Source organism: Pseudorca crassidens, chromosome 15, assembly GCF_039906515.1.
Source record: "Pseudorca crassidens isolate mPseCra1 chromosome 15, mPseCra1.hap1, whole genome shotgun sequence".
Classification (NCBI taxonomy): Eukaryota; Metazoa; Chordata; class Mammalia; order Artiodactyla; family Delphinidae; genus Pseudorca; species Pseudorca crassidens.
The window spans coordinates 20,442,994-20,458,069 of NC_090310.1; the positions used below are offsets into that span (position 1 = coordinate 20,442,994).

The following is a 15,076-nucleotide window of genomic DNA, read 5'->3' on the forward strand; positions in this document are numbered from 1 at the left end:
TATCATAAATGGATGTTGAATTTTGTCAAATGTCAAATTTTGTCAAATGTCAATTGAGATGATCCTGTGATTTCTATCCTTCATTTTGTCAATGTGGTATATCACATTGATTTGTGAATATTGTATCCCTGGGATAAATCCCACTTGATCATGGTGTATGATCTTTTTAATGTATCGTTGAATTTCGTTTGCTAATATATATATATATATTTCACACTTTAGAATCCAAAATGCTTTATTTCTCATTGGCAGTGATAAATCAGAAATGTGTATTATTTTTGCAGAGGCAGGTGAGTGGGGTAGGGAATTAGATGTAATGTTTTTTTCTAATCCCAAAACTCTTAACGTAGCAAACTGAGAGACAGGAAAGCACAAATGAAAAAGTACAAACCACCTTTCATGTCCCCCCATCGAGATGTAACCAGGTGGTTTGTGAACACGTCCTTTCTAGTTTTTAGTATCAAGGACACAGAAATATTAAGCGACAGGCCAAAGAATTTTCTGCTATCCCAGGTTAATAAAGGACAGATCCTAAACTGTTACTGTTTTCTCCGCACAGTTCCTCTACTCAGTAGTCAAAAGACTATCAGAATGCTTCCCATGTCAATTCAAAGAAGTCACACAATGACCAACAATTTACTCAAATGTTTCAGACTGAGTTTTGAACAGGAGCCAATCTGTAAGACATTTATCTACTGAACTAAGGGCCTTAAATCCGATCTTGTGCTATAGAGTGCCACGTGCCCTATTCCATGTGACCTGTGCTGCCACTTAATACCATGTCTTGGAAAAATGGCCTCTTAGCCTCATAAAACAGCTGAATTCTAGGTACTGTTGACTAAGGTCGAGGACTGTAGTTGAAAAGGAAACTTGATTGTCCTCAATCTTCACAAGAACCACACAGGGTAATTCCTAACTTTATAAAGTGAGGCTAAAAATGACTACTTGCTCCAAGATGGAAGGTCCTTCAACCAGGGGTCTCAGAACCTACCGTGGTCTGAGGGCCACATCTTCCCGAGCCCACCTGGAGCTGACCAAGGCTGCTCTGGGCGCCTGAGGCCTGGGCCCCATGAAGGAGGGATCACGTATCCTTTACAAGCGCCTTCCAAACAGAAGGTTCCACAGAGCACGAACAGGCAAAAGAGCAATCTCTGTGACAAGCTGTCAAACAAACTGAAGAGTAAAACCAAGGGGGAAATGCCAGATGGCTGTTTTGCAGTTTTATTAAATAAAACGTGCACACGAGCTGTCTATTCATTTTCTTCGCTGTGCAGCCTGGTGTTGGGATTGGTGACTCTGATGGCCAGCTGGGCTGCTCTCTCCACAATGGCTTTGCGGTTCTTGGAGGAGACGTTGTGCACAATCTCAGCACAGTAAGACTTGTTGCACATCAGCAGCACTTAAAGCTCCTTGACATTGTGGACCAGGAACTTCCGGAAGCCGCTGGGCAGCATGTGCTTTGTTTTCTTGTTGCTCCTGTAACCGATGTTGGGCATCAAGATCTGGCCCTTGAATCTCCTGCGCACCCTGTTGTCAATGCCTCTGGGTTTCCGCCAGTTCCGCTTAATTTTGGCATATTGGTCTGACTGGTGCCGGATGAACTTCTTGGTCCTCTTTTTGACCATCTTGGGCTTCACGAGGGGTCTGAGGGCAGCCATGATGCTGAGTAGGAGATGGTGGCCACCTCCGTAGGCAGCGCCGAGGAAGAGAGGGGAGGGAAGGTAGTGCACGAGGCTGATGGGACTTCCTCGTTTGCTGATATTTGGTTGAGAATTTTTGCATCTATGTTCACCAGGGATATTGGCCTGTAGTTTTATTTTTTTGTGGTGTCTTTTCTGGTGTTGGTATCAGAGTAATGCTGTTCTTATGAATTAAGTTTGGAAATGTTCCCCCTCTTCAGTTTTTTGGAAGAGTTTGAGATGGATATGTATTAAATCTTCTTTGAATGTTTGGTAGAATTCACCAGTGAAGCTGTGTTGTCCTGGACTTATGTTTGTTGGGAGGTTTTTGACTACTGATTCAATCTCCTTTCTAGTAATTGGTCTATTCAGATTTTCTGTTTCTTCGTGAGTCAATCATAGAAGATTGTATGTTTCTAGGAAGTTATCCATTTCTTCTATGTTATCCAGTTTTTTGGTGTATAATTGTTCATAGTAGTCTTATATGATCCTTTGTATTTCTGTGATATCATTCTCCTCTTTTCATTTCTGCTTTTATTTATTTGAGACTTCTCTCTTTTTTTCTTGGTGAGTCTAGCTAAAGGTTTGTCAATTTTGTTTATCCTTTCAAAGAACCAGCTCTTAGTTTTATTGATCTTTTCTGTTGTTTTTTAGTTTCTATTTCATTTATTTCCATTTTCATCTTTATTATTTACTTCCTTCTACTAACTTTGGGCTTCATTTCTTCTTCTTTTTACTAGCTCTTTTAGGTGTTAAGTTAGATTATTTATTTGAAAATTTTCTTGTTTCTTGAGGTAGGTCTGTATTGTTTTGAACTTCCTGCTTAGAACTGCTTTTGCTGCATTCTATAGATTGGGGTGGTTGTACTTCCATTTTCATTTGTTTCAAGGTATTTTTGATTTCCCTTATGATTTCTTCATTGACCCATCGGTTGTTCAGTAGCATGTTGTTTAATCTCCACATATTTGTGATTTTTCCAGTTTTCTTCTTGATTTCTAGTGTCATACCATTGTAATTGGAAAAGATGCTTGATATGGTCTCAATCTTCTTAAATTTATTGACTTGTTTTGTGGCCTAACATGTGATATGTCCTGGAGAATGTTCCATGTACACTTGAGAAGAGTGTGTATTCTGCTGCTGCTGCTTTTTGGCTGGAATGTTTCATACACACACACACACACACACACACACACACACACACACACGTGGCCATCTAGTCTAACAGGTTATTTGAGGCTGATATTTTCTTGATTTTCTGTCTGGATGATCTATCCAATGATGTAAGTGGGATATTAAAGCCCCCTACTATTATTGTATTGCTGTCAATTTCTCCCTTTAGATGTGTTAATATTCGCTTTATATATTTAGGTGCTTCTATGTTGGGTGCATAAATGTTTACAAATGTTACACCCTCTTGATGGACTGACCCCTTAATCATTATGTAATGACATTCTTTGTCTTTTATTACATTCTTCGTTTTAAAGTCTGTTTTGTCTGATATAAGTATAGCTACACTGGCTTTCTTTTCATTTCCATTTGCATGGAAAATCTTTTTCTATCCCTTCACTTTCAGTCTGTGTGTGTCCTTAGATCTGAAGTGAGTCTCTTGTAGGAAGCATAGATGAGTCTTGTTTTTTATCCATTCAGCCACTCTGTGTCTTTTAATTGGAGAATTTAGTCCATTTACATTTAAAGTAATAAGTATGAACTTACTGCCATTTTGTTCATTATTTTCTGGCTGTTTTGTAGTTCCTCTCTGTTCCTTCTTCTCTTCCCTTGTGGTTTGATGAATTTCTTTAGTATTATGTTTATATTCCTTTCTCATTATATTTTGTGTATCTACTGTAGGTTTTTGCTTTGTGCTTACTATGAGGTTCACATATAACAGTGGCTCTCTCTCTCTCTCTCTCTCTCTCGCTCTTTCTCCCTCTCTCTCTCTCTCTCTCTCTCTCTCTATATATATATATATATATATACACACACACACACATATATAAAATATACTATATTAGTATATATAAAAATATGTACTATATTAGCATATATAAATATACTAATATATATTAAATATATATATAAATATGTATATATAGCATACTGCCAAATATATATATATATATGGCAGTATAATTTAAGTTGGTAGCAACTTAAATTTTTTTTTAAATTTACTTATTTATTTTTTGGCTGCGTTGGGTCTTCGTTGTTGCATGCGGGCTTTCTCTAGTTGCGGCGAGCAGGGGCTACTCTTTGTTGCAGTGCGTGGGCTTCTTATCGTGTTGGCTTCTCTCGTTGTGGAGCACAGGCTTTAGGCATGCAGGCTTCAGTAGTTGTGGCTCTCAGGCTCTAGAGTGCAGGCTCAGTAGCTGTGGCACACGGGCTTAGTTGCTCTGAGGCTTGTGGGATCTTCCCGGACCAGGGCTTGAACCTGTGTCCCCTGCTTTGACAGGTGGATTCCTAACCACTACGCCACCAGGGAAGCCCAGTAGCAACTTAAATTTGAATGCATTATATTTATTTATTTTTTTTTCGGTACGCGGGCCTCTCACTGTTGTGGCCTCTCCCGCTGCGGAGCACAGGCTCCGGACGCGCAGGCTTAGTGGCCATGGCTCACAGGCCCAGCCACTCCGCGGCATGTGGGATCTTCCTGGACCGGGGCACGAACCCATGTCCCCTGCATCGGCAGGCGGACTCTCAACCACTGCACCACCAGGGAAGCCCTTGAATGCATTTTAAAAACTCTACATTTTTACTCCCCCCTGTCACGTTAAATGTTTTTGATGTCATATTTTACATCTTTTTATTTTGAGTATCCCTTAACTAATTATTGTAGTTAATTTTACTACTTTTTTCTTTTAACTTTCATACTAGCTTTATAAGTAATCTACTACCTTTACTATATATTCATCTTTCACCAGAGAGATTTTTATTTTCATATGTTTTCTTGTTATTAGTACCTTTTCTTTTCAGCTTAAAGAAGACCCTTTAATATTTCTTATAAGGCTGGTTTAGTGGTGTGAACTCCTTTAAGTTTTGCTTGTCTTGAAAACTATCTCTCTTTCAATTCTGAATGATAGCCTTGCCTGGTAGAGTATTCTGGGTTGGAAGTTTTTTCCTTTCAGTACTTTGAATATAACATGCCAGTCCCTCTGGCTTTTAGAGTTTCTGTTGAAAAAATCAGCTGATAATCTTATGGTGGTTTCCTTGCACATACAAGTTGGGTTTATTTTCTTGCTGTTTTTAAGATTCTTTCTTTAACTTCTGACATTTTAATTATAATGTATCTTGGTGGGAATCTCTTAGGGGTTCATCTTGTTTGGAACTCTGTGTGTCCTGGACCTCAATGTCTGTTTCCTTCCCCAGGTTAGGGAAGTTTTTAGCCATTATTTCTTCAAATAAGTTTTCTTCCCATTTCTCTCTCTCTTCTCCTTCTGGGACCCCTATAATACAAATGTTATATCTACTTGATGTTGTCCCATAGGTCTCTTAAATTATCTTCACTTTTTAAAATTCTTTTTTCTTTTTGCTGATCTGTTTGAATGAGTTCCACTGCTCTGTCTTCCAGGTCAGTGATTTGTTCTTCTACTTTATCTAGTCTGCTATTGAACCCCTCTAATGTATTTTTTAGTTCTCTTATTGTATTCTTCAGCTCTCCAGCTTCTGTTTGGTACTTTCTTACATTTTCTACCTTTTTGTAGATGTTCTCATTATGTTTATCCATTCTTTGCCCAAGTTGGGTGAGCCTCTTTATCAGGTAGATTACTTATCTCTGTTTCATTCAGGCCTTTTTCTCAGGTTTTGTCTTATTCTTTCATTTGGAAATTATTCCTGTTTCCTCATTTTGCTTGACTCTCTATGTTGGCTTCTATGTAATAGGCAAAGGAGCCACCTCTCCCAGTCTTGAAGGAGTGACCTTGTATAGGAGATGAGCCTTATCATTCAACCTTTCCCTAGCTCTTGGTTGTCTCTCAAACCTCTGTGATTGTCTGAGTAGCCTGGCTTATTCTTGATAGGCTCCCGTTGTTGAGGATGCACCAAGACCTGTCAGTGTTCCAAAGGGAATGATCTCACTCAGCACCCAGATTCAGGCTGATTGGAAGCCAGATACTCAGGCAGCAGCTTTTGAAGTATGCAGATGTATACAGTCCTATGGGACTGCAATCATAGACCCTACTGACCTCCAGACTGGGAGATCTGGAGGTGTCTCCTGGGCAACAGTTGCAAGCATTGGGACTTCAGACGAGTGTATAAGCTCCTTGCTAGGAGGTACCAGTGAGCAGTGGTGAGGCCAAGGGAGGGTGCAAGAATGGTGCCTCCCTGCCTGCTTCCCTGAGAGCACCTCTGTAGCCCTGAAGCCTATCCCTCAGGTTGAAGCTCCAGGACAATTAAATGGCCCTTTTTCACCTGCAGACTGGGGATGTGACTCAGTCTGCTGCATAGTGTCCTGGGTGTGATATCCTGCCCAGAACTGACTTTCTGATTGTTACAGTCCTGTGCCCAGGAGCACAAGCCCCTCTGGTTATCAGAGCCAGGCCCGTCGAGGTGTTCCCTGTGTGGACTGCACTTGCCCACTGGTGTTAGCAAGGTTGGGAAGGAGCCCTGGGGGCAGGGCACACCTGTGCTTTTAGCGATGTGGGAAGAGAGTGTGGAGCCGGGCACACCCTCAGCTTTCCCGAGGCCATGTCTGCGCCTGTCCACTGCGCCCGAGGGAGAGGGAGAGTGCAAAATGGCGTTTTCCAGCCTCTTTGTCCCCGAGGTCAACCCTAGATACTCCCTGCCCCATTGGCAGATGCTTTAAGATTAGCAGCGGAATCTCCTTCACATAGAATCTAGTCACCTCTCAAACTGCTGCCTTTGCGCTGGTTCCTGGGGTGAGTCTGTGCACGAGCTCCTCAACAGGAGTACCTCAGATTCCCACAGACCCCTGGGTCCCCTGCACATAAACTCCATTGGTTTCAAAGCCAGATGTTTGGGGGGCTTCGTCTGGCTGCAGGTCCCAGGGTTGGGATGCCCGACGCGGGGCACAGACAGACCTCTTGCTGCTCAGGAAGGGGCTCTGCCCATGAGATCCTGCCCTACTGTGTGGGGCGTTTGGTGAGGCTGTATCTTGCCTCTCCTCCCCATCTTCGTGTGGCCCTCTTCTCCCTTGCTGCGGAGGAAGCTGTTCAGCTGGTTTTCAGTTCTTATGCAGTGGGTGTTATTTCATGAATAGTTGTGGGTGTGGTGTGCTGGGGGAAGAGGTGAATTCAGGGTCTTCCTGTGCTGCCATCTTGTACTCAAGGGCTCCAAGTGATTCTTATTTTCATCTATTGGCTAATACACTTTTTAAGTTTAAAATTTTTTTAAACTTTTTTTTCATAGAACTTTTCACGTACACAAACTCACACACAAAAGTAGTGAGAATAGTACAAGGAAACCCAGACACTTGTCACCTGGCTTCAAGAATGGCTTCTTGTTTCATGTATTCTGCTCACATTTTTTGCTAGAGTATTTAAATCACATCCCAGGCATCATGTTATTTCATCTATAAATACTTCATTATGTATCTCTTACTGATAAGGATTAAATTCAGGTTCAGATTCTTTGGCAAGAAAATGTGGTTCTCTGTTCATTGTCTGTTGCCTTACATCAGGAAGAACATAATGTCTTATTGTTCCACTGCAAATAAATATATACAGATTTAGTGAATATATGATTGTTTTCATTTGCTCACTCATTCATTCATTCACTCACTTAAGAAATGTTTATTAATCGTTCTGTGTGCTGGGCTCTGGGTTGAGCATTGTTCAGAAGGAAAAACCTCCCGGCCATAAAGTAACATTGTAACAATGGTTGAAAACATAACAACAAGAAGAAGCTGATCCAGGTAATTTTTTTGTTTTTACCTTTCATTCAACGTTTTATTATGAAAATTTTCAGGCATACAGAAAATAGGAAAGAATTACCCAGTGAACTAGCATTCTAGTTCTAGTTTTCTTTTTCTTTTTTAAAAATTTTGTTGAAGTATAGTTGATTTGCAGTGTTGTGTTAGTTTCTGGTATACAGTAAACTGATTCAATTATACATATACGTATATTTTTTTCATATTCTTTACCATTATGGTGTATCACAGGATATTGAATATAGTTCCCTGTGCTATACAGTAGCAGGACCTTATTGTTTAGCCATCCTATATATAATAGTTGGCACTAGTTCTAGTTTTCTCCCGTTTTAACATTGAAAGTTTTATGAAGCAGATGGTTAAACAGCCAATAGGAGCTTTTTGGCTTAGATAAATGATAAGTAGGAGGGAGATTTAAAAATCATTGTGAGTCTTTTTCCTGTGAGGAAATTGAACTTTGGGAATTGTAAAGGGATGTGTCCAAGGGTCACAAACACAGTGGGTTAGAGCAGAGGCATTTGCAGGAAAACTCCAATCTCCACATGTCATGGTCCTCTTCCTTTGTGGAGTTACCAGGTTTGGCTGCAGTGGACTTGGGAGATCTGTGGAGGCAGCCGGAGCTGCCGTGGAGTCATGATTCTGGGCACTGGGAAAAAGTGCTTCCCAGGTGTGGCACTGGGCCCGGGAGGCTCCCGCACTCTCTCTGGCCTGGCTGACAGGCAGAGGGCCCAGCTCCTGGTTCCGGCAGGTCATCTGATGGGCAGGTGCAGCCTCTCTGCGGAGCTGCTGCTGCGTGGTGGGCCCTCGGTCGGGAAGAGCCAGCCCCGCGGGGACTCTGGCTCAGGAAGGGGCCGCCATCTGCCGTGGCCAGGCCATTGCTGAAGGCAGTGCAAAAGCTCAAGCGTTGCCGAGCCCAGCCTGGCCTTTTTAAACCCCTGTTTCTTGAGATTTCTTTTCTTTCCTGCATTTTGTCTGTCTTGCTTCTCTTTCCTGGTTCTTGCCCTCACCTCTGACTAATGATTCCCTGCCCACTTAAAAACCTCTGATGGCCCCTTAGGACCTACAGGTCCTAAGGTCCTAAATCCAAACTCCTCGTGGCCTGGCACTGGGGACCCTTCCCAGTCCTGCCCAGGGGAGTGCTTGCGGCCTCATCGCCTCCCTTTCTGTCTCTTCTGTGCCCCACGTGCTCACATTCCAGCCACTCAGAAGGATTTTTTCTTCATTTTCAAAATTAAAAAAAAGTTTTGATTAAAAATCCACTGCCCTGGGTTTCCCTGGTGGCGCAGTTGTTGAGAGTCCGCCTGCCGATGCAGGGGACACGGATTCCTGCCCCGGTCCAGGAAGATCCCACATGCCGCGGAGCGGCTGGGCCCGTGAGCCATGGCCGCTGAGCCTGTGCTCCGCAACGGGAGAGGCCACAACAGTGAGAGGCCCGCGTACCACAGAAAAAAAAAAAAAAAAAAAATCTACTGCCCTGAGACAGTCACTGGTAGCATCTGAGGGACTATTCTCCCCATGTGCTTTTCTCTACGGATCTGCACGTACCCGCACTTCTTCACAAACAGGATCATCTCACATGTGCTCTGTTTATCATGGGCACTTTTTAAAAATGAGTTTTGGGCTTCCCTGGTGGCGCAGTGGTTGAGAGTCTGCCTGACGATCCAGGGGACACAGGTTCGTGCCCTAGTCTGGAAGATCCCACATGCCGCGGAGCGGCTGGACCTGTGAGCCATGGCCGCTGAGTCTGCGCGTCCGGAGCCTGTGCTCCGCAACGGGAGAGGCCACAACAGTGAGAGGCCCGTGTACCGCAAAAAAAAAAAAAATGAGTTTTGTTCTCTCTGCTCAGAATGCTCTTTTTCCTTGTGTGCATTTGGCAAACTGCCCATCTGTCCAAGTAAGCACAGGCACTCGCTCCTGGTTGTGGGCTCCTGCTGGACTCAGAATGTGCAGCTGCTGCAGCCCTGACCTCATTGAGGTCTGTCTTTGTTGCCTGGCCACAGGGTGCCTGAAGGGCAGGGCCACCCAGGACAGTGCCAGACCCGGCAGGGTCTCCACAAATGGGACTTAATACAATTAACACACGACTGCCCGCCACCCGCTGTGTCCATGTATCTGTGTCTCTGGGCTCCTCTTCCCCTGACCTGGAGGGTCTCCCAAGGCACCAGCCTAAGTCTCTTACTCATTTTCATGTCTCCCTCTCATCCATTTCTATCAGCTTTCAGTTCTGTCCGACAACCCTAGAATCTAGGTGTTTGGTGCTCTGACCTGTTAGGTTCAGCCCTTTCTGGGTCAGAGTCAGTGAGAAGAAGCTTTGTCCCCCAAACCAGCCTCCCTCCCAGCTGTGTTTCTGGCCACACTATAGCCAGTCCAGTTCCAAGGCGGAAACGCTAGATCACACATTATTGTCCTTGTCCTCATTTGTGTTTATCCTGTTTTGATTTTTAGCCTTCTGGCTTGTATTTGTTGTACAGATGCTCTGTGTTAAACAGGTCACAGTTTTCAAAGAAACTAGATCACATCATCCCACCGTTGCACTCACCGGTGTTGCCGTGTTCCCACATGCCCTTTGGGCTCTTCTCTAAGCAGATGGTGTTTATAAGTAACTTTATATTCTCTGTTACTATTATTATTAGTGGTGGTAGTAGTAGCATTTTGCTTATCTTCTTCTAATTTTCCACTGCTTGGCTCCATACTTACTTATAAAAAAATGTTGCTCTCATTTCTCCCCTTCTTTCCACTTCTGCTGCGGGGTATCCCCCTTGCCCTCAGGTGTCAGGCCCGTGCCTCTCGTGCCTGGATGGCCACTGCATCTCCCTCCTTCACCCCGCCCTGGCCTGGCAGGCCCTCCCAACATGGGCTCGTCTTCTCACAACCTTGCAGGGAAGCTGCAGTCACTGCCTCCTCCCTACTACATGGGGTGCACGCGGTCCTCGGGGTGCCCTCTGTGACCCAGTCCAATCCCCTAACACACTTCCCTCTGCTCCCTGTACATACTCCCCCCACCCCCAATAATCATTCTAGCACTAATGGCTACTGTGCACTGGTCCTGAAAAGCCAGGACTGATGTTATCTCTATTTTACCGATGAAGCAAACAGTCAGGTGGCACCCGGCTCATTAGTGGCAGGCTTGGTCTTGAACCCAGGTCTCGGTTCTGATGTGCCGCCTGTGTCTTCAGCACTGCCATCTGTCTCCTGCTGGGCTGTGCCAGTTCTCCACCCTCTCACCTATGGTGTGGGCCCCCCTCCCTCTTGCTCTGTCTGCAGAACTCCTCCTGGCCTGCCTGGCTGCATCTGCCCCCAGCCTTTGAGACCTCTGAGGTTGTCCCGCCTCACCTGATTGCTTTCTTTTCTGAATCCTCATTGTACTGAGTCAATACCAGTTGACCTAAGATGTAATTGTCCTCTGTTTCCTGCGTTGTCCATTGAGACTGTAGCTTTGCATATTGCATGTGGCACCTATCATGGGGCCTGGTCACCCCGAAGAGCCCCATAAGAGCTGTTGGTGGCCGGTTCTTCCTGGCCAGGCTGTGTTTCTTTGGTGACCCTCTTTCCCTTTCCAGGGGACGAACTGCCCGAGCTGGACAACATGGCCGACAGCTGGCTGGGCTCTATCGCCAGAGCCACGATGCAGACCTACTGTGACGCGGTCCTCCAGATCCCTGAGCTCACCCCGCACTCCACCAAGCAGCTGGCCACCGACATCGGTGGGTCTCTGGGACGGGTGGGGGGAGGGTCAGCTCTGGCCTGTTGCATCCGTCAGGCCCCCTGCCCTCCAGGTGTGTCGTCCCAGGTCTCCTCTCAACTTCAGCTCTGGGTTTGTCTGTGAAGCTTTGTTAAACATGTGGACTCCCCAGGCCCCACCCCCAGAGATTCTGACGTAATAAGCCTAGGATAGAAGCCTAGACACCAGTGTTTTGACAGGTGTCCCCGTGGACTCGGATAGCTGCTGAGGCTAAGAGCCATTAAGGGGCGCTTTGCCGAGATGGGCTGGGATGAGTGAGGCAGACTTGTGTGATGCCGCCTTGCCCCGCCTTGCCTTCTGCCCACCGACAGAATCATCATGCAAACTGACATTGAATAAGCTCTCACTGTGCGCAGGCATGGCAGGTGCTGAACCAGGCGCTCACGCACCCACGGGCTTACGCAATCTTCAAACCCCCTGTGAGCTCAGCGCCCCTGCCTTCATCACTGATGAGGAAGCGGGGCACAGAGCACGTGCAACACCAGGCCACCCAGCCGGGGTTGCCCCGTGGTCTCCATCCGAGTACCTGTCTGCCTCCCGGGTCACAGGGGCGTGTGCCCACCTGCTCCTGCTGGCACACGTCCCTGGAGGTGATGCCGCCTGCAGGGTGCTCTGAGGCTGGGGGTACTGCAGGCAGGTGGTCGGGGCGTCTCCCCAGCCTCTTGGTATCAGTCCATTGCCTGCCTGTTTTTTAGCTGGAGGCAGCTCTTGGAGCGGGTGAGGGAGAGGGTGGTGGGAGCCTTAAAGATTACCTCCTTGGGGATCCAGCCAGAGCTTTGCCCTGGGTGACCCCAGGCCCGAGCCAGCCTCTTGTTTGCTGAGGGAGAAATGGACGTGAGGCCTTTTGCTCCGGGTCCCAGAGCAGTGAGTGAGGGGGCCAGGCCTGGAACCCAGCTGCCCCAGCTCCCAGCTCTGTGCTAATTCGTGGTTAGCTCTCAGCCGTTACAGGGCAGCAGCCAGCTTTTGTCATCTCACTGGGCACAGGTTCAGAGAAGAGATGAAGAGGTTTAAATGTTCATCGGTGGTCCCCGTTGGTATAGGCGGGAGCATTGAGGAGAGAACCAGCGGAACTAGTGAGTGAGATTTGGGGGTGGTCCCTACAGTTCACTTGTCCACATCGCATCTCCCTCCGTTAAGCTGCCGTCCACATCCATCTGCTCACTCGCTCAGCGTTGACTGTGAGTGTCTGTTATGTGCCAGCCATTGTGCTAGGAGATGGGATGCAAGAGAGGTTTGGACAGTTCCTGTGCTCACTGAGCTTATGCTGTGAGGGAGTGTGCTTAAGGGCCGGGAAGTTGCCAGGTGGTAACACGATAGAGAGCGGAGAGGTCTGTGGCAGTGTGTGGCCACCTTAAAGACGCTCAAATTAAGCATTAAAATGTAACAAAACCAAGGGGCTTCCCTGGTGGCGCAGTGGTTGAGAGTCCGCCTGCCGATGCAGGGGACGTGGGTTTGTGCCCTGGTCCGGGAAGATCCCACATGCCGCGGAGCAACTAGGCCCGTGAGCCACAACTACTGAGCCTGCGCATCTGGAGCCTATGCTCCGCAACAAGAGAGGCTGCGATAGTGAGAGGCTCGCGCACCGCGATGAAGAGTAGCCCCCACTTGCCTCAACTGGAGAAAGCCCTCGCACAGAAACGAAGACCCAACACAGCCAGAAAAAAAAAAAAAGTAACAAAACCAAAAACACTCTTGCCGTCTGAACAGAAGATGTCATGGTAGATCATGGGCTGCCGTTTCGCAGGTCCTGGCCGACAGTCGAGGGGAATTCACAGTTTTATGGGTGAATATGTGCCAGAGGCAGGTGCCTGACTGGTTGGTGGTGCCCTTCCTGGGAAGCGGCTCGCTAGGACATGAGTCAGGCAGCCAGGGCAGAGCAGGCACCTCCTATGGGCTCTGCCCTGAGCCGGGCCTCAGAAAGAAGACACAGGGAAGATAGAGCCGTGCCTGGAGCCCCAGCCTAGTTGGGCAGAAAAGATTAACGTGGGTGGTCATCAGAACATAAGGAGGGACCTGCTGGGTGATGCGTCTCCCAGTCCCGCAGAGCAGGAAGAGGGAGGGGCTGGAGAGCGCCCTGCCTCGGGCTCGGCCAGCCGTGCTGCCCAGGAAGAGGAAGGGAAGGAGCAGCCGGTTACTGACCACCCGCGTCACATCAGGCACGTCCGCGGTCCTTGTCCCACTTCATCCCCCGAACATGCTGCCTGATGGGTACAAACTGCATCCACAGGTGGAAGTAGAGACTCGGGAGGTGGATGGAGTCACTGAGGTCACCCTGACCTCGGAAACCCGTTTTTCTCCTCCACTCCGCCGGCGCTGCCCGAGCTTGCCTGCCGGTTGGAGGGCACTGCTGCTTTTCAGAAGGACAGGAGCCTCAGACCCTCTCTTGGAAATGCTCATCGACTTGGCCTGGGGGTGGGCTCAGTAATCTGTCCTAACTCGTACCCTAAGGGGTTATCTGGGAGGTGTGGGAACTGCGTTACACCAGGCCTGGCCCCCTGCACCGTCCAAAGTCCCCCCTGTAGGGGCTCTGCTGGGAAATCTTCGGGAGCTGCTTAGATAAGCCCTGTGTCTCCTGACCCCTTGGGTTTTCCATGTCGTCAGTGGGGTCCGCTGGGGAGCAGGGCTGGGAACGCAGGGGTCCCGAGGGTAGAGCTTCGGCTGAGGTCGGCTAGGCTGTAGAGCTGAGTGTGCAGTGGGAGTGGCGGGGATGGGGCGATGTTGGCAACTCCTTTATGAGACTAGAATTCCTGGACCCGGGCCGAGCTCACAGGCAGGTCTGACCCCTTGGAAAAGCCCTCAGAGTGAATGCTTGTGGGCTGAGGGCAGACCTGGCAGCCAGCACTTGGGGGTTGGGGGTGTGTCTTGTCCCTTACTGCGGCGAGGCCTTTGGGGCTCGTCCTCTCGGTGCTGAGTCTGTCGAGCTGTGTCTGTCTGCTCCCTCCCCGCAGACTACCTGATCAACGTGATGGACGCCCTGGGCCTGCAGCCGTCCCGCACCCTCCAGAACATCCTGATGCTCCTGAAGGCCAAACCCGAGGATTACAGACAGGTCAGCAAAGGCCTGCCCCGCCGCCTCGCCACCACGGTGGCCGCCATGCGGGCTGTGGACTACTGACCCCCACGCGCCCGGCTGGTAAGAGGGTCGGGGCTGGAGTTCCGGGGCCACAGAAGCCCCCAGAATGGATTTGCTCTAAAAATCCGCCTGGGATTGGGCAGAATTCATTTCAAAAAAATGTGGTTCATTTGTATAATCAAAAAAAAAGGTTGTAAATTAGAGGTGTATTATTTATCAGGGAGGAATTTTCAGATGATTTTTTAAATGATCCTGTCTTGAAAGTGCAATTAATAAGTACTATGAAATGAAAGAAGGCTGTTTTCTTTCCTCAGTGAATATTTGGGTGCTTCGCATGTGCTGTGCTGTCTGCACTGAGGATTCGGCAGGAAAGGATAATCCCAGCTGGTTTAGCCTGCTTGTGCCAGCCCTCCGGAGGGGCACTGCCGCGAATGTGGCCTCTGAACCAGCCCCACTGGGCTGCCAGGGCCGTGTCTCTCTGGGCTTGTCATCCAGGGCTTCCCACACATTCTGTCCCCACATCTTGGGAACCAGCTTGGCTGGCCCCGAAAGAGCATCAGCTGTGAATCCGCACCAAGAAAAATACTTTGGTTTCTCATGTGGTGGATCACAGAGTGTCTGGCAGGGCTTGAGCCTGGCTCCCGCCTTGGAGTGGGAGCTGGTCACCTGGAAGGTGAAAAGAGCTGCTTTGAAGTGGAAACCTC

At 47.9% G+C, this 15,076-nt stretch overlaps 2 protein-coding genes across 6 annotated transcripts in view; one reads left to right on the forward strand and one right to left on the reverse strand.

Annotated features, from left to right (window-relative positions):
• The window catches only part of COG7 (component of oligomeric golgi complex 7), a 93,016-nt gene that overhangs the window by 70,461 nt on the left and 7,479 nt on the right, over positions 1–15,076 (forward strand). For 3 of the 5 annotated variants that reach the window (XM_067706408.1, XM_067706402.1, XM_067706405.1), the window contains 2 exons: positions 11,118–11,261; positions 14,248–14,667. In XM_067706408.1, coding sequence (XP_067562509.1) covers positions 11,118–11,261; positions 14,248–14,414 — 311 coding nt within the window. In that variant the 3' untranslated portion in view covers positions 14,415–14,667. Of the gene's footprint in view, positions 1–11,117; positions 11,262–14,247; positions 14,668–15,076 lie in introns of those variants that run through there. The other 2 variants (XM_067706403.1, XM_067706404.1) reach the window with 1 other exon arrangement.
• LOC137207045 (large ribosomal subunit protein eL32-like) lies at positions 1,195–1,721 on the reverse strand. Its single transcript, XM_067706413.1, is given in 1 exon segment — positions 1,195–1,721. A coding segment is annotated over 1 exon segment (408 nt). The 5' UTR covers positions 1,659–1,721; the 3' UTR covers positions 1,195–1,250.